This window comes from Pongo abelii, chromosome 8, assembly GCF_028885655.2.
Source record: "Pongo abelii isolate AG06213 chromosome 8, NHGRI_mPonAbe1-v2.0_pri, whole genome shotgun sequence".
NCBI classification, from domain to species: Eukaryota; Metazoa; Chordata; class Mammalia; order Primates; family Hominidae; genus Pongo; species Pongo abelii.
The window spans coordinates 77447781-77468288 of NC_071993.2; the positions used below are offsets into that span (position 1 = coordinate 77447781).

The following is a 20508-nucleotide window of genomic DNA, read 5'->3' on the forward strand; positions in this document are numbered from 1 at the left end:
TTTTAAACATCCTTTATTAAAAAAATTTAAGCAACAAATATATCTTATTTCTATTTTACTATACATACTAAAAAATATATTTGATTTCACTAAAGGCAGGCTAAAATTTGTATTTGTGTATATTAAGAAAAAATGTCTTTTATTTCATAAATATCAAAGTAAAGATGAAGTATGTCCAATGGGATTTTGGTAAAAGCAGACAAAACAAAAACTTGATGAATTCTTTAGTTGCTGAGTTTCTGAATTGTTAGGATCATCTCTCTTCCGTGTTGCATAGTACCAGTTCACCACTCAGAAAAAAATACGTAGGCTTTTATACTTCCTGGTCATCATCCTGATCATCAAATAACATTACGTATCCAGAAGAGACAAGTTTCACTAAATGTACATAGTACATATACAGTGAAATAATTATTAGTTGATTTAATTCCAAGCTTTGAAAATCACATTTTGCTATTTGATTTAAATTAAAATGGCTTTTAATTTAAAATATTTATTAAAATTTAAATACTGTTAATTTATTAAAATTTAATACAATATTTTAATTTAAAATATTTTAGTCTAAATGTGTTTTTCTGTTTCCCTGAGGATGATTCCTTTCTGAAACACTTTCTCCCCTTTCCATTCCCCTTCCCCTCACAATTTCATTCTTTCTGTTCCTTCATTTGGTGGGGATGGTGGGGCTTTTTTAGATTTTTCACACAGGGCTTTCACTTTGGGCTCAATTGTAGAGATATATATTATTTTGAGATCCCAAACCACTTACATCAGTAGGAAACAGAAAAATTGATGTCTCAAAACCTTTTATTAAACTGTAGTGAGAAAAGATGAAAAGCACCTCAGTTTGGTTTTAACATCTTTCATGCCTGGCCACAAACAGGTATTTATTGAAAGTATGTACCTGTAATTCCTATTGGCCTCCCACTAACTTCAGATTTTAGTGCTTTGGCTTCCATTTCTATATTGGCATATTGGATTCTTCTTTAAACTTTTTGTGTATCACCCAACTGAAAGGAAGGCATTGTACCACTGGGCAGGAAAATAATATGGAAATAAATAAAATAGAGGCTACTTTGCTATTATATGTAGGTATATATGACTATACAATTTAATGAAAACAATCCCATATGAATACGTCAGAACATATAACAAAAATTGCTTAGCATAACATTCTAGTCCTTTCACATCTTGTCCCTACCTACATTTCTAGTCCTGTCTCATAATAATTCCTCTTTTACAGTGAGTATAATTCAGGGCATGGCAGAACAAAACCCGGTGATGTACAGAGCCAAGGTAGTAGAGTATAATTAGCAATGAGTAGTTTACATAAGACATTGGAGTCTCTTACTTGGTGCGTGATCAAACAACATTAATACCAGACAAAGGTACCTGTTTAGATGGGTTTTCCTGAAAGCAGTCACTAAAACTAGGACCTTAGTGCAGGTCATTTATTTAGGAGGTGATTCCTGGAAGCAAGTGTTATAGAACATGAAAAGCGAGGCAGGGAAAGAGGAAATGATATGCTATTGAGATTGCTGCTGTAGGCAATGAGAGCTTGAGGATCTCTGAGAACTAACAGAATGTTTCCCAGAATTGTCTGACTAATGGATGGAGGCTAGGAATTTTATGCAGTAGTTCCTGTCCCCATAGGTTGAGGGTTTCTCCCAGTGGTGTGGACGCTGAAGAACTTCCAGGCAGTGTTTATGCTGGGTTGAGAATTTTGCAGAGACTTGGAACAGCCCCTGAGACAGAATAACAAAGAGACACAAGGAAGGCACACAAGAAGCATGGAATGTCTTCAGAGGATGTGGAACTGTTCCCCCCAGCAAAAGCTGAAATCAGAGATAGATCCAGAGGATGAGATATAAGGCACCAAAAGTCTATAATGTAGTTCATAATAGTGAAGGTAAAGGATCAGGAACCAGCAAGTTAGACAGGGACTGGTGAGAATATTGTGGGTTGGTTGAATTAGTTACACTTTGTTTTTTGCATGGGTTAAGATGATTTCAGTGGGAGAGATACCTCCCTGCCTCTGACCATGTGCTAGCTCCTAAAGGTTTCATTCACATCCAGCTCAAGTCACTGATTTCTGGGCATTTCCTTCTGTCATGGGACGAAAAGATGACAAAAGTTGGCACGATGTGAGACAATAGTTCTTTTTCACCTCTTATTCTTGCTTTGGCAATAAATCAATATGTATTTCCAGCAAAGCAAAGGGGAGTAATAAGACTTTTTGGCTATAGTTGCAGATGGGAAATTATAGTGAAGTCTTTATATGAAAAACAGTCACTCTTTAAACGTATATCTCAGAATAGTAAATACCAAGTCTTGCTTCTTCATGTCACAATCAAATTATTAAAAACAGGAGTTTATACTCACTGTCTTTTTACTGCCTTATCTCTCATTCACTCTTCAAACCATAGCAATAGGACTCTTCAGCCCACTTTTCCACTGAAACTGCTCTTACCAAGTTTATCAATAACCTCTTAGTATTCAAGCCCAAGGGACAAGTCTCATTCCTTTTTTTTTAGTTTAATTTATCTTTAAAATTTGACTCTAATTTTTTTTGCTGTCAGTCTCTGAGTTTTTCTTTATTGTAATGTTTAATGTATTTTGTAATATTCACTCTTCTACTAGATTATAAGGGATCATGAATTTCCATCTTAACATTTCCTTCAATACCTTTCTCTTGGTAGAAAGGTGAGGAAATGGTTTCCAGAAATGTTTACTGAATTGAATGAAATCATTTACACAGAAGAGAAGATTTAACAAGTCCATGTTGTGAATATTATAGTTATGTTTGGTAGGATAACTACATTTGAAGAGCATTAACACAGAGATATAATTGAAAGTTTGTCTTAGTTGTGGGTAATTTGTCTCTTTGTTTCTTAGCTATTATCTCAGTCTCTTTTTAGGCCCTACTCTTTAATCATGACTCCTGTAAATGGTAGTGTTTCCTAAGAGGTCCTTTGTGGGTCTCCTCACTCTATACTGTCTCATCCACACTCTCCGCTTGAGTTAGTTCCCATATGCTGGCCCTTCATGGCATATCTCTAGTGTAGATTTCATCTGAGCTTTCCTTCTACGTGTTTCAATTAGAATGAAAGAAGAAAAGAATAATCTACATGTCCTAATTATGAATGAAAGAAGAAAAGAATAAAGGGGAGGATAATCATTAAAAAATGCCCCCACTCTGAGAAATTAGAAGGAATCTCTACTTTTCTCTTCAGTATCTGAAACTTATACAACCTGTAGTTCCCAGCTCAAATAAATTCGTGACCTTATGCCTGACTTCCCTGGTGTACTTCCTATAGACAGCAAACACATTATTCATTCAGTTAAGGTCTCCCCTTTGCCTTGTAACCCCTTAGCACTCTATACTTTGCCCTAATAAGTGCTCAGTAAATATTAATTAGTTGCCACTAGTAATTTGCCTTTCTGCATACTAAGCAGAATCCTTCCTTGGGGATCTTCCTGAAGCCTTTCTTAAATTGATAGTCAGAAAATTTCACAATGCTTCTGAGCAAGCTCACTATTTTGGGCAGAGATATTTTTCTTCCAGAAACCTGTAATTATTATGGATTTATTATTCTATGATCATTATAGAAGACAGTACTTTCTATGTAGCTCTATCATTCAGCTCTCCCCAAATGTATTACTATTCATTCCCAAGTAATCTAAAACTAGACTAAGTGTCTGTTGGTTTAAAAAAATACTCTAAAATATAACTTTCACAGAAAAATTACATTTTTCTGTCTGATAGCTATTTATCTTTTTGTTTTATTGTACAGAGGTTATTAAACTATACGAAGGGGTTGACTCAAAAACCTTTGGGCCCATTTATAGTCGTTGACATTGTTAATGAAACATTTCAGGATATTATGATTTTTTTTTTTTTTGTGGGGGGAAGCAGATGGAGTCTCACTCTGTCGGCCGGGCTAGAATGCAGTGGTGTGATCTCAGCTCACTGCAACCTCCTCCTCCTGGGTTCAAGTGATTTTCCTGCCTCAGCCACCCAAGTAGCTGGGAGTACAGGTGCCTGCCACTATGCCCAGCTAATTTTTTTATTTTTAGTAGAGACAGGGTTTTACCATTTTGGCCAGGCTGTTCTCGAACTTCTGACCTCGTGATTTGCCTGCCTTGGCCTCCCAAAGTGCTGGGACTACAGGCATAAGCCACTGTGTCCGGCCCGATATTATGATCTTTAAAGACTTGGTATTATATAAATACAATGAATTAATTTTTCAGTGCAGTTTTAAATCTCAGAAAATATCTGCTGACTAGAGTAATTGCCTAATTGTCATTAATAAGCTTACATGTAATCCAATTTAAAAGAACTAATTGTAGCAGAATGTTATAGTTGTTTAATAATTTAAGGTGTGAGGGCAAGAACAATTAATGCAAATGGGGAAAATTGGACATCAAACTCATTTATTATTCTTCTTGCTCTATTAATCTGTTATCAACTGGCATAATCGGTGATCTAACTTGGCTTAATTACTATGAAGTCTACAATTTAGCTAATCAAAATTTATCATCAGTTCCTCCAACAAGGTAGAAAACATTCTATAATTTGTAATTATGAAAATACAAGATGTACAATGTTATTTGTACACACACATAAATATTCTAATAGCACAATTTCTTTGAGCAAAAAAGAAAGTATTACCATTTTTAATCTGACTTCTGGGTTAAATACAACTTAAGAAAAATTACTTTTGAGAGGAAAGGAACTATTGCTAGATGACTTTTTTTTTTTTTTTTGCCTGGATATTTTTTTTTTTAGTTTCTTAAGGGATATTCTTATATATCCTTAAGTATTGTGATTTTAGGAATTGCGCAAAAATGAATAAAATGAGTTGTGTAACTACTGAGATTGTAAGAAAAGGAAACACAGTGAACTATTTCGTGGGAAAAAAAACCCTGTATTTTTCATTTCTTCTCAGCTCCGCAAGGCTATTATAGATCATGTGTCAGACTCTTTCTTGGATACGACAGTCCCTCTTTTGGTTCTCATTGAAGCTGCTAAGAATGGCCGGGAAAAGGAAATAAAAGAATATGCTGCGATATTTCATGAACACACCAGCAGGCTTGTAGAGGTAAGCATGCTAGAACTGTAACTCACTAAAGTCCAGGAGAATGAGGCTCCCATTCTCCGTTTATGGTTGATTTGTACCCATATAAAAACTTTTGACACCATGTTACAAATACAGCAGAGTCTGGCCAAAGTGATATGAAGGTGTATATGTCCGATGGTATAGATCACTCCACATTGGCTTGTCTTATTTTTTTAATGCATATTTTATTAGAGCTTCACAAAGGAACTGGCTAAATGCAGATACTTTGATTTATCCTTACAAATATTTTCTTCCCATTCTGACTTGAAAGTATCAAATACTCTATCACATTATTTTATTATTTCTCTGCCATCTTTTTGTAGCTGCATTACTCTGTCAGCCTTTCAAGTCATATTTAACTATGTAGCATGACTACAGAACAAGAATATAGGAATATACAGGGTAGAGATATCCAGGAATAAGTAAGTAGGGGTAGTGAATTGCCTCATGTCCCCACAGGGGCAAAAGAAGACAATAGTTTCCTCTGCTTGGAAACTAGAGACACAGGAATGCACCATGATTTTTGGAGCAGGATAGCATATTGCTGAAGGGGCTGTGAAGCGCTGATAGCTTCCCAGGAGAGAGATAATAGAACTTACTGTATTATGGATATCAATAACACAAGTATATTTTAGAGACAGCCTGAATGGAGGAATTTCTAATACAAATAAGATGACAGTATTCACAAGGCCACAAACCAGTGGCAAGAAGTGGGAAATGTTATTTACTAGATCCATAGAGCTGAGATGATATTCAGTATGGCTCATACTCATCAGCATGGCTGCACCAGTTGTTTATGGCTGGTGTCTACTCTGGTTGTCAGTGGCCATGCCATATGGATTATTAAATGTTTTGACTGCCACACCTTCCTATACCAGTCATGAATTCTGTGGTGAAATATGTTTTTGTGGCCCAAATGCTTGTAAATCGTCTGTCTAATAATCAGCACATGAATTAGAATCACACCATTCAATATAACATCTACTGAAAAAGAGAACTTTCCTAACATCTTTAACGTGGATCCACGGGGAGGAGGTTTCCAATGCAGCTAGCATTTGCACTGTAAACTCTCCGGATCTCAATCTCCAGAACTAGAAAATGAAAGGAGTGGATGAATACATGATTACTACAATTTTTGTAGCCCAAAACCGTTCCACCTTCAACTTTGAAATCTCCTTTGAATTTCCCAAGAACTCTGTTAGATATGGCAAGTGTTACAATTTCAATTGGCCTTAGATGTAAATAAAGATATAAAACCCAAACCAAGCTAATTAGAGTTGGAGCCAATTTCCAGGTTATTAAACTAAATGAGGGGTTGACTCAAAAACCTTTGGGCCACTTCATAGTCATTGACATTGTTAATGAAACATTTCAGGATAATTTTTAATTAATTGAATTATTTATTATTTATCCGCTTTTATTTATTCCTTCATCTACACATTCCAGAAAGATTTATTAACTGTACACACAAAAGAATGTTAAAAGTAAGGGAGGAAAGCAATGGGAACAGGTTGTAAAAGACATAACTAAGCATAGTCCCTGACAGTCATAAAAGTGTTATCTAAAAATGTGTTCTCTAAGCTGAAGATACACCAAATTATGAAAACAACTTCTTTTTATGAAATCCTCTGAAAGCAAAACTTGGTTTATGCTGACAAAATTGAATTCCTCTTCCTGTTTCTCAGTTTAGTTTTTTGATGAAGAAAGGTGCCTTGGTCGAACAATTTTAGGAAGATAAGTACTATCTATAGCTCCTCTTGGAAAATTTACATTCTTGAAAAATCCTGAAGCAAAGAGACCTCTTTAATTTAATTTAAACAAATTAAATCAGCTTATCTCTTTTTCTTTCATGGCACGTTACTAAGACACTACCTTCGAGGAACACTTGGGAATGCTACCTTATACCAAATGATGGTTTACTGTTATGTAGACACAGCTCTAAGAATTTGTTTTAAAGTTTAAGAATTTTGGAAATTCTGCATTCCATGTAAATTTTGAAAGAATAAAATCTTTTGGAATTATGAACTATTGGGAGACTGAAACTGGATCTCATTTAACTCGACATGTTACCTTAACACATTATAATGAGATTATATGAGGTTTGGGGTGATATTTGAGTTCTGGTTTTCACTCTGATAATGCTTAGAAGTTTTGGTCTAAGTCACTTTCATTTCCGATGAGCTTTTACTATATAACAAACCATCCTGAAATTTAAAGCAACTATTTGTTATCTCTCACTAATCTATGGGTTGACTGGGAAGAGCTGGGCAATTTTTGCTTAAGGTTTCTCATGTGATTGCTGTCAGATACGGGCAGGGAATGGAGCCTGCCGAAGGTTGGCCTAGTCCAGACTTGCTAAATGGCATATTCACATGACTGGAAGTGCGTTAACGGTCAGCTGGGGGCCTAGCTGTGGTTGTCGACTGGTGCATCAATACATGGCTTCTTCATGTAGCTTCAGCTTTTCACAGCATGGTGGTTGAGTTCTGAGATGAGAAGTCCCAAATGCAAGCAAGAATTAGGAAGCTGAAGTTGTCATTTGTATTCTATTGGTCAAACCAATTACAGAGCCTGCCCAGACCCAGGAAAAGGGAGCAGTGAGACTACATTTCTCAATAGAAGGAATAGCAAAGTATTTGTGGCCACTACTCTTCTCAGAGTGTCATTTGCTTTATCTATAAAATGAAAGTTAGACAGGATAATATCTAAGGTCATTCCAAGTTTCTTAAATTCTATGATGTAACAATTTTTTTTCAACTGAGAGACTTACAGACTTATAGTTTCCTATAACAGGAGAAAATAAAAATGATTTTTAGGCATACTGCTTGCACACTAGGTTGCTTCTCTCTCTCTCTTTCTCTCTTTCTCTCTCTCTCCCTCTCTCTGTGTGTGTGTGTGTGTGTGTGTGTGTGTTTATCTCATGAAGAAGAAGAAAAAGTACTGCGTTTATCTCCCAGAAAAATCTTTTTTTGAAAGGATCTTCGTAACCAAAGCAACAGAGAAAATCATCATTATTTCATTAATTTACTACAAACATTGAGACAGAAGTGTCTATGATAGACTCCTGGAAAACAGGAGACCCTAAATATATCAGTTTCAGAAGACAATGTGAGTTCTCCCTGTATAGACTATTTGCCAATCCCCCACTTCCTTGCTCCCTACCACCCCACCCCACAGACATGCACATACACTCATCTTATTCCCAAGTTGGGCAATTTGACGTAGCAGGGCAGAAAGTCTTACATTCTAAATGACTTTGAGAAAAAGCTATGATCAACATGTCTGTGTTTTGATACCTCAACCATGTTTGTCAGAGAAATCTAAAATCAGTGAACATGTTGAAGTAAGACCTAAATGAGAAAAAAGCCCATATTTAAAGATTTCTATCAAGTCTTTGAAGAAAACCTCCACGCTGTTAAAGGAACTCTTTAAATAATGGTTAACATGTAACTTTTACAAAAAGATAGTAAAAAGTAGGACTAAACACAAAGCAGAAAATGAAATATTAAAAAAAATGTGGGTAATAATTTGAAAAACAAGAAGATCTGGGGAATTCGAAAAAACAAACGGGAATGAGGAGGACAGTGGCCGATGAATTTGGTCTGAACATGCCTGTTCCTTGGTGGTGACACATCTGAGGTGTCCCACTATACTAATAATACAGGAGGAGACCTCAGATGTGTCACATCTATTATTGTAGTTTACTATAAAACGATCATGGGTAATGATGGTTATAAAACCCTGGGTAGTGCCAGTAACTGAAGAATCTAGATCTTTGTGGCTAATTTTATCTTAGTTATGCTGAACTGAGTATCTATTATGCAAACTTTTCCTACTTTGAGCATCCAGTTACTCTGTGTTCTTGGATCCACAGAACCACAGTGGGGAAGGATAAGAAGTAGTCAGGAGTATTTTAGAAGTCATCTTCACATAGTGATTAGCAATGAATGACAAATGTGTTCAATTAATGACAAATGTGTTCATATCCTCCCCAGTACTTTGATCTCACCTTGTTGGTGATTTAGGGCACCATTATCTCTACTGGCTTCTGCCAATAAAATCTATTGAACAGGAAGATAAAAATATGAAATTTAGCTTAAAAATAAAAATATTCATTAGTTCTACAGAGGATTATTGCTTTGAGGCTCCTCTGATAGCAAAGTCTATACAGCTCATGCCCAATAAATCCATATTGAATGAAGGAAAACATTCATAGTACCAATTAATTTTAATTTATTTTTCTTCCTAAAATATTGACTTTGTGGAGTCTAGTAACTGGACTTGAAATATATGTCTGAGCTCAGTTATAAAGCAGAGAAGCTCCCTTCTCTACTGCATATAAGTACTTAAAATTAATTCTTCACAGTGATTTTAGTAAATGCCATTACCATTAATTATCAAAAGCAGACTCTATAGACTCTGTTCCAGAGCTCCCTCATAAAAAGTTTCTGACAATTCAATAACATCTTTCAAGCCCTTTGCTATCTCAGAGATATAGTTTCTAACCTTAAAGTGGTAATATAACTGTTATTCAGAGGAATGCCATTACATTCAATAAATGCATTAATTATTATTATAAAGGCTATTATGATTAAATGGCTATCATTTAATGTTTCTCTAAAATCAATTTTGAAAAATTTCACTCTTTTTTTTGAATTATATTATATTTGTTTTCTGCAAGTCAGTTCATGCTGAGCACTACAATCACTAACCCCCAACGAAAACAGTGAAATCTCCAGTTACCCTATGGATTTTATCATATTAGTTATTAAATATGACAGTATTAATGATCTAGGCCTGAAATTTTTCTATAAATTAAAGAATTTTCTCTATGTGGAAAGCCAGGTTTGTCGGTGCTTTGACTTACTCATCAAAAATTCATCTATCTTTATGCACCTTATTTTAGTGAGTTTCATGGGAGCCTTTCATCAGAAAGGAAAAAGTGGGTGGACATTTAATTATAATACTTCCCTACCACCTACAAAGCTGATTGTTCCCACTCGCAAAATGGTAAGCCCAATTTAGCAAAGCCCCGGTGCCAAGACAGAAGGCTTTAGGGGGGACTCTTGCTGTTTGCAAGAAGTGCTGATTGCTATGAGCTCTACTAATTTCTTTGCTTTTTGACAGAATGCTGTTCAAGTTTCACACATTGCTTTAATTGGTCATCTGTTATCAAATAAGGATATGTTTGATTATAAATAAATACAGCTTTTCCAGTCCCCTTCCATTCTTCCTTCTTCTTTCCCTCAAAAAAAAATATAAAAGAAAAAGAACAAACCCATACTTAACACTTGTACACAAACCAACAACTGTTCTAAGTGAGCATCTTGGCAGCTCTCCTGTTTTGGTAGGGAAGGGATGCTATAGGCGGGAATGCTTTTACTTATGTGGAACAGAGCACACCGGTGTGACTGCCCACTCCCTTGGTTATAAACTGCTCAGCATCTTAGTCCTTTTACTGTTAAAAAGATGTGGCTGAACATGACCCTTAAAAGCCTAACCTGAATGCACAGTGAGTTCCTTTCCATGTTGTAGTGATTTCTTTATAAATTTTCCACTTACAGTCTTTGGAATATAAGAAAAGGGTAATGATTCATTTATAGAAAAGTAAGAGCCTTCCCACAGTCAAGTATAGATATTTTCAAATGGAATGTTAGTGTCTTAGAATTCTGAGAAAAGAGAAAACTATATGGGATTATAGTAGTTTGGGAATTTGGCAAGAAGTAAACAATAAGTTGAACCTTGAAAACTAGGCAGGCATTGGATTTGAAAAACAAACAAACAAACAAAAAACTCCAAGTAGAGATAACAGCATGAATAAAGGCACAGTGCTCATTCCTGTGTTCCAGGAATACTGTAGAAAGGAAATCTAGATAGCTAAGTTGGCAGGAGCATGAGATGGGATAGAGGCAGTTGAAGCCTTAAATATTTGATTATCAGGCTGCACAGGTTAGACTTCATCTTGTATAGCTGGCAGTAATATATCTGGATAACTGTGGTAGCTACTCACCAGGAAAGGGACTTAAGGGAAGTCATATTTTAGTAGAGCCTGTTTGTGGACTATTTTGCCTCTGGATACAAAAATTTCTAACCTTTAACAATTGATTCTAATCTCACAAACATAGATTGCATTTAAAATAAACTGCATTTAACCCTAACTTATTATCATACATAAAAGAGAGAGAATAGAACTAGTTTTAATAATGAATTTGAAACAGAAAAGCAAGTGCCCCAGGACTTAACAGCACTAGGTTAAGGCTGGCCAATAGGAATTGAAAGAAATTACATGTATAGTTTTAAATTTTCTAGGATTCACACTAAAAAGAGTAAAACACTAAACAGGTAAACTGATTTTAATATGTTTCATTTAATTCAATATACCCCAAACACTATAATTTCAATATAATCAATATAAAACCATTAATGAGCTATTTTATATTTCTTTTTATGCTAAGACTTAAAATCTGGGATATATTTTATATTTAAATCCCATCTTAATCTACCCTGGCCACATTTTAAGTGCTCAATAGCCACATGGCTGGTGGCCAGATATCAGACAGTGCAGTTCTAGGTAGATAATGAGAAAGTTGAGAGCAGAAGTGTCTTTATTCATTAATTTAATACATATGTCTTTAAAGCCTATTGTGACCATATACTGTGCTGGACCCTGGACATACTGTCTAGAACCTTTGTTTTTGTTTCTTAGTGTGACATTTAGTAAGTGCAGTGTTCAATAAATGTTGAATGAATTATTGAATAAACGAACATCTATTAACCCTATAGAAAATCTTGAAATGTGGGTAACAACATGATTTATTGAGTAAAGTATGAAATATGGAGACAGACTTGGGTTTGAATCCTGGCTAGGTGTTCTTAGGAAAAACACTTAATATCTCTTATATCTGCTTTGTAAAAGAAGTGTTCCATTGCAACATGAAGAAAGTAGTATCCAATGAATACCAATGCATGAAAGTACCAAATGCCACACAGTGTGGACATCATCTTTCAGGAAACATTTGTCTTCCCTTTCCTCTCTAAATTTTTTTTTTTCAAAAATCTTGCCTGAAAAGAGATCACCTGAATCTTCAGATAGCTCTGACAAGCAGTGAAATTTTCCTTTTGAAAATTTCACTTCATAAGGTAATTTTCAAATGTATATGTTGTTGGACCCTTGTATCCAACTTTCAGTTTCAGATAGAATTGTTTTTCAGCAACATTAATAGGTCAAAAGTTGTCATGTGCAAAATTCTCTGCTAAAATTATGTACCCAAATTTCTTTTGTTGTCGTTTGTTTGTTTGAAGCAAGTCTCACCCTCTGTCACCCAGGCTGGAGTGCAGTGACGTGATCTAGGTTCATGGAAACCTCCGCCTCCTGGATGCAAGAGATTCTCCTGCCTCAGCCTCCCAAGTAGCTGGGATTACAGGTGCTCGCCACCACACATGGCTAATTTTTGTATTTTTAGTAGAGATGAGGTTTCACCATGTTGACCAGGCTGGTCTCAAACTCCTGACTTCAGGTGATCTGCCTGCCTCAACTTCCCAAAGTGATGGGATTACAGGCGTGAGCCACCACGCCTGGCCCAAAGTTTTGATATACAATTAATTGGTGTGTGAAACTTCTCTGAACTTGAAAACTTCCCCAAATTGACCTTCAACATGTTATTTGGTCAAGAGGTAACAAGCAAACATGCTAACTGACAACTAGCTGAAGAATAATCCCAGTCTTGAAACCAAACTTTGTTTTAATCATCAGCCTGATCATGCACTTTGGGGATGATCTGTTCTTTTTAATCAATTCACTATTCCACTCAATTAAACACAAGCATAATGAGTCCCTACGGTGTGCTCTTTAGGGCTTACATATACTGAACCCTGCTGGTTAAAGCCTTATTCCATTTTTGTCTTTTGTATTTTAAAATGAATGAGTTCTACTCCCATGCTGAAGTGCTTTTAACAAATCACTAAACTTTGGAATTCAGTTTCATTATCTATAAATGGAAGATGTGAGATTAAAATAATTTTCTCCATTCCTGGCATTCAAGGTTCTAAAAACCAGAGGAGAGAGTTCTTTTATTTGTTTCATACGTGTAGGTAATTTGATGGTGAATGGAAGAGGCTAGTTAACCAGACATATTGCAGGAGTGGTTATTTTATGGCTTTTATAGGATGAAAATAACTTTAAAAATAATAAAAAGAAAAGAAAAGGGAAGAAAATAAAGGAAAACAAATAAAATATTTAGTAATCTGTGCCAAAATCATGCAAAATACTTTACACTCATTACCTCATTATATCAATGCTCACAATGGTGGAGATAAATACTATTATTACCATTTTGCTGATAAGGAAACCCTAGCTGAGAGAAATTAAGTAACTCACTTAAGATCACACAGCTAATATATGGAAGAGTAGATATCAGCTCAGTTCTATCAATGCTAGAGATTAAAGGGATAAAGATAGCATAATAAATTTAAAAGTAGAAAGTGAGCCCAAGTTTTATATGTTTAATTATTTAAATGAAGAGAAGAGAAACCTTTCTGACCTGCTATTGAGTACATCAGGCTGCAAAAATTCTGAGTTGATTAGATTTCTTCTTATTCCACCTTCCTTAATTAGAGAAGCAGAGAGCTGGGAAGCCCACACTTCTGCCTGTAAAATCTGCGTGCAGTCATTCTTTCTAACTCTTAAGTAACTGCTTAGCTGTTGCTTAGTGATTAGCCTGGGACACAAGACCTAAGAAAATCAGTCATCGTCTTTTAATGAGAAAGTACAAGTAGTCCGTTTGTAATTTGATTGGAACCATTTTGTCTTTTAACCAGTGCTATGTATACCAGTTAGCTTCCTTACTTAATCCTCGATAGGCTATTGAGTTCCTAATAGAAGTATAGAATCAAAGGGCATTTTGTTATGAATGTTCTTCCCAATCTAAAATGCATTTAGAGTTGCCACTCCCTATCACTCAGCCCCCTCTCAGCCCTAAGGTGGAGACAGAAAATTCAAATGCTTACAGTAGGTTACCAAGAAGTAATGAGTGAAAGAAAGGGCTCAGTAGCATGAGGCTGTGCTGAAATAATGAGTATACACTCAGTCTAAAGGGGTTGGCCTCTACTCGTCCCCAGTCAATTATTGCTGTGCATGAATGCAGGCCTAGTGTTGACAGACATTCACATTTCTCAAAAGAACTAAGAAATATGGATTTCAATGTAAAAGCCTGTTTATTTCGAAGTGTAGAAAGCTAAATCAATTTAAAGCAAAATTAAAGCAAAAAACACAATCCCATCGCTTATGACAATACATAATGCCAAGAATCACTAGTTATGCGATTTCTGCTTTAGGGTCAAGTTTTGAAAAGACAAGGCTCAACAAGATGGATTTTTGTTAAAGATGTTGATAAGATCTAGAGGACGTTATTTTGGTGAGAATCAGGTCTTGCAACTATCTAGTAAAATACAGGAAGGGAACTTGGTTTAGGGAAGTGGGTTCCTCCCAGCTTTCTTTCCTGTAGTGATTTATCTTGAATTAGGAGGTCAATTGAAGTGGATTAGAGAAACACAGAGGAGACCAGCTGTTTCCCCTTATCTCCTCTGCTGCTTGCAAGCAATGTTAGGGTAGAGGTCAGGAGAGAGGAAGGGGGACCTTGCCAAAGGATTATTCATGTGTATGTTAGAGCTAGTTAAATCTGTAGCTGTGTATACCCAGAAAGTTCCTTTCATGAGAAAAGTAACTAGGCTTGGTGATTTCTGCAAGATGGAAATGTTAGATTTGATGCTTTTTAAGAAATGCTCCCATCACTAAAAAACAAAGTCAAATTTACTCTGTCTGAATTGCATTGATCGCTTTGTCTAAAGTATATGCAACTTGAGGAGATCTGAGTTTTCAAAATCACTTTGACATTTTTATGAAATTGTATATGGCATTCCAATATAAAAGTGAAACATCCTTAGAGAGTTTCACTTTGGTGCTTTGAATCAGCCTAGTGACTGTGTACTACAAATTATCTCTTTTCCTCTCCTCTTTTTTCACTCTAATGTCCTCCTCTCATTATTTTATTCCAGCTATTGGTCTAGTCAGGTCATTGTGTCAAAAGAGAATTATCTATGTTGCTTTAAATTTTTCTTAGCTAGCAATGTGATGTTTAAAGTTTGCATTATGCTTGCAAAAGGCCAAATGTTCTTCAAATAAATTTAAAAATAAAACAGAAGCACTGCTGGTGCTAGAGATTCAATCACAATCAGAGGAAATATACTCTGCCTTTTTGAATCCTAGCATTTAGGAGGAGCTAAATAAAAGTAAATGGCAATTGTGTATGGTTGTAATAACTGATGAACTACTGGGTCCTATGGGAACTTATATGCAGATTGAGTTAGTTTAGGATTAAGCATTCCAAATTTGAGAAGTAGGCTTCTAAACTATGAAGCGAAGAGAATTTAGGGGTTAAAAGTTGAATTAGGAAAAGGAGATGAGAATAGAGGGAAAGTTTAGAGACAGGACTGGCAATGTTTAGACTGAGGAATGAGTATAGATTTCTATCTGTAAATAAATATTTGTTTCTCTAGTAGACACCCAGAAGTGAATTTACTCAGTCATAAGGCACATGCATTCCCACTAAAAATGTATAAGAATTCTAGTTGCTGTACACCCTTGCCAATATTTCATATTGATAATTTTTGTGTGTGTTCTGTTTTCTGCTATTTTTAATATGTATGTAGTATTATCTCATAATGCTTTAACTTGCATTTCCCTAATTACAAATGATATCAGTTATCTTTTTTGAGATATCTATTATCGAGATATAAGTCATGTGCTATACAATTCACTCATTTTGATTGTTTCCAATATTCCACAGAGTTGTGCAACTATCACTACAATCAATTTTAAAACATTTTTTCTATCTCCCTCAAACTAGGTAACTATTAATCTACTATTAATCTATCAAGCTATTAATCTACTTTCAAGCCCTACTTTCTATCTCTACACATTTTCTTATTCTGGACATTAAATATAAAGGAACCATACAATATGTGGTCTTTATGGCTTGTTTTTCACTTGGCGTAATGTTTTCAAGGTTCATCTATGTGTAGCATGCATCAGTACTTCATTCCTGCTTATGCCCAGTTCTGATGTATACTGTTGTGTACTGCATTTCATTCTCTGTTCATATGTTGGTGAACATCTGCGTCATTTCCACTTTTTTGGGTGTTACGAATAATTCTGATGAACATGTATATACTAGTTTGTGTGTAGATATACTATTTCATTTCTCTTGGGTATATATGTAGGAGTGGCATTTCTGGGTTTTGGTCATATGAAAACTCTATGTTTAACAGTTTGAGAAACCATTAAACTGTTTTTCAGTGGTGCCAGGCTCTACCATTTTACATTCTCATCTGTAGTGTATGAAGGCTTCAGTTCTCCACATGCCAACAGTTGTTACTATTTGCCTTTGATTATAGCCATCATCGTGGGAGTGAAGTGGCTTTTCTCTATATTTTCCTGTTGGCGAATGATGTTGAATAGCTTGTCATGTGCTTATTGCTCATCTGTATACCTTTTTAATAGAAATATCTGCTTGGATCCTTTGCCCATTTTTATGAATTCTAGATGTAACCCCCTTATCAGATATATGATTCGCAAAATTTTTCTTCCATGGTGTGGGTTCTCTTTTCTCTTTTTTGATGGTATCCTCTGAAGCATGAAGGTTTTACATTTTGATTAAATGCAGCTTATCTATTTTTTTCTTTTGTCATTTGTGCATTTGGTTTCATATCTAAGAAGTCATTGCCTAATCCAAGTTCATAAAGATTTATTTTTATATTTTCTTCCATGAGTTTTATACTTTTAGCTCTCACACTTAGGTGTTTGATCTATTTTCAGTTATTTTTCGTACATGGTGTCAGCTCATTTCTTGAAAAGACACTTATTTTTCAATTACATTGCTATAAATAAATCAACTATAAATGTGAAGGTTTATTTCAAGATTCAATTCTATTCCATTGATCTATATGTCAACCTTTAAGCCAGTACCACTCTATCTTGATTACTTTATCTTCGTAGTAAGATTTAAAACCAGAAAGTATGAATCCTCCAGTATCGTTCTTCTTTTTATTAAGGTTGTTTGGCTTTTATAGATCCCTGTATTTCTATATGAATCTTAGGATAAACTTGTAATTTATTCAATGACAATCTGAAATTTTTATGGGGATTGCATTGAATCTGTAGATCAGTTTGGGAGTATTTCCATCTTAACAATATTATGTCTTCTGATCCATGAACATGGGATATCTTTCTACTTATTTAGATCTCCTTTAATATTTTTCAACAATGTTTTGTAGTTTTCAGTCTGCACTTATTTCATTAAATTTATTCAGTAAATTTTATTATCAATAAATTTTATTCTATTTGATGCTATTGTAAATGGAATTGTTCCTTAATTTCATTTTCAGATTTTTTTATTGCAGTGTATTGAAATATAATTTGTTATTTGTGTGTGTGTGTGTATATATATATTTTTTTTCTTTTTTTTTTTGAGATGGAGTTTCATTCTTTTTGCCCAGGCTAGAGTGCAATGGTGCAATCTCAGCTCACTGCAACTTCTGCCTCCCAGGTTCAAGCGATTCTTCTGCCTCAGCCTCCTGAGTAGCTGGGATTACAGGTACACACCACCACACCCAACTAATTTTGTATTTTTAGTAGAGACAGGGTTTCACCATGTTGGCCAGACTGGTCTTGAACTCCTGACCTCAGGTGACCTTCCCACTTCCGCCTCCCAAAGTGCTGGGATTACAGGTGTGAGCCACTGTGCCTGGCCTGTTATTTGTGTATTAATTTTGAATCTTGCAACCTTGCTGAACTTTTTAGCTCTAATTTTTGCTGAGTCAATGTGTGTTCCATGAAAGGGCTGTATATACAAAGCATCCCCCAAAGGCTAACAGTGAAGAAAGCAAAGAGTGAGGCAGACAAATCTAGATTATAGGAAAATAGTGATTTATTGGGAGAACTTACAAATGGAAGCATGTCTTACGCAGCTGCAAGACAGGTAGGTCTCTGCACCACAACCCCCTAGTCCCAGGGCTTGAATTTGGGGAAAAAGTGTGTGTGCTCCAGAAGGAATGAGTAGGTAGCTATGGACCTCATAGCCCATGATGTATGCAACACCATCAAGGGTTGTTTTGGAGGAAAGGGAAAACTTACAGTTAATAGGTATTTCTATATAAAAAGTAATACATCAGCTAGACATCTTGGAGGCATTTCTAGACTTAGGGTTAGTCATGAGTCACATGGCAGATTAGCATTTAAATAGAGTCACTCTTGTTCATACAGTGTGTGTGTGTGTGTGTGTGTGTGTGTGTATTCCTTAGGATTTTCTATATACAAGATCATGTCATCTGAGAATATAGCTATACTTCTTTCTTTCTGAAGTGGATATCTTTTATTTTATTTTCAAGCCCTATTATCTTATTTTGTATTGTTTAAAAGCTGTTTATGTATTTAGAATGCAAGTTTTTTATTATTTATGGGATTTATAAATATGTTCTCTATTTCTATGGCTTGTTTTTCTAATCTCTTCAGAGTATCTTGTCCATGGCAGAACATTTAATTTCAATGAAATAAAATTTATTAAATTTACTATATATGGATTATGCTTTTATGATTTATATAAGAAACTTTTGCCTAATCCAGAATTACGAAGACTTTCTTCTATGTTTCTCTGGAAGTCTGATAATTTTAGGGTTTGCATTAATTATCGTATATTAGTTAATTAGTGGTGTGAAATAAGGGGTCAAAGTTTACTTATTTATTGCATATGGATGTCTAATTGTTTCAGCATTATTTGCTGAAAAGATTATCATTTGTCTATTAAATCATGTTTGTACCTTTGTGAAATATCTATTGGTCTATATGTGTGGGTATGCCTCTGGTCTCTGTGTTCTGTTTCATTGATCTATGTGTCTACCGTTTATTCAAGATTGTCTTTAAAACTGTAACTTTATAGTAAGTTATGAAATCAAGTGTTGTCAGTCCTCTTTCTTCTTCATTAAGAAAATTGTTTTGGCTACTCTATTTCTTTAGTTTTTCCATGTAAATTTTAGTATAAACCTATCAGCACCTACAGAACTATTGTTAAGATTAAGATAGAAATCATATTGAATCCTTATATTAGTTTACAAAGGATTGAGATCTTAACAGTATTGAGTTCTCCAATCCACAAACATGGTATATCTCTCCAATTATTCAGGCCTCCTTTGATTTTTTTAAATCAGTGTTTTGTAGTTTTTAGCATTCAAACATTTTTAATTGCTAAAAAATTTGCCACCTATTTTTATACTATATAAATCCATTGTAAGCTTTTTAACTTATTTTGTTAGTTTATGGATTTTTCTTTTTTGTGTGTAGTATACTTAAAAGAAATTTTAGGAAAGTTGCCCATTAAATTAACTGATTTGATGTATAAACTAATTTAATTAAGAAATGTGATGCTGCTTTTAAATTCAAAACTTGTTAGAACCTTGGAAGGCAGTACAGTCTAACGTAGTAGGAAAGAGCATAGAGTCAAACAAATACTGATTTCAATACCATGTGAATCTGAGCAACTTAGCCCATCATTCTCTCATTAGGAAGATGAAGACAATGTCTATGGACAGCACACCTATTCATTTACTGGGACAATCCAATGAGGTAGTACAAATAATATTACAAAAAATATAAACCTAAAAAGTCCTAGGTTGGGAAAAAGAAATTAAACTGTCTTTGTTTGTAGATGACATGATTATCTATGTCAAAAATCCAAAAGCATTGACTAAAAAACTCTTTCTGGAACTAATAAGTGATTGTAGAAAGATTGCAGGATATATGATTAATATACAAAAGTCAATTGCTTTCCTATATACTAGCAACAAACAAGTGGACAAGTGGAATTTTTTTTTTTTTTTTCCCAAGACAGTCTCACTCTGTCACCCAGGTTGCAGTGCAGTGGCACAATCTCGGCTCACTGCAACCTCTGCCTCCTGGGTTCAAGTGATTCTTCTGCCTCAGCCTCCTGAGTAGGTGGGATTACAGGCACGCACCCCCACGCCCGGCTAATTTTTGTATTTTTAGTAGAGACGGGGTTTCACCATATTGGCCAGGCTGGTCTCGAACGCCTGACCTTGTGATCCGCCCGCCTCGGCCTCCCAAAGTGCTGGGATTATAGGCATGAGCCACCGTGCCCAGCCTGGAATTTTAAATTAAAAACATATTATCATTTACATTAACACCCTCAAAAATGAAATACTTAGGTATAAATTTAAAATGAGGAAAACTACAAACCTCTGATGAAAGATATTTTAAAAGTCTAAATAAAGGAGATACTCCATATTTGTGGACAGGAAAACTCAGTATTGTCAAACATGTCAC

The 20508-nt window shown here is 35.1% G+C and overlaps 1 protein-coding gene across 1 annotated transcript in view; it reads left to right on the forward strand.

The window, feature by feature from the left end:
* The window catches only part of CTNNA3 (catenin alpha 3), a 1821585-nt gene that overhangs the window by 957883 nt on the left and 843194 nt on the right, over positions 1–20508 (forward strand). Inside the window, exon 9 of the mRNA XM_054522537.2 lies at positions 4947–5099. Within this exon, the coding sequence (XP_054378512.1) occupies positions 4947–5099 (153 nt within the window). The remainder of the gene's footprint in view (positions 1–4946; positions 5100–20508) is intronic.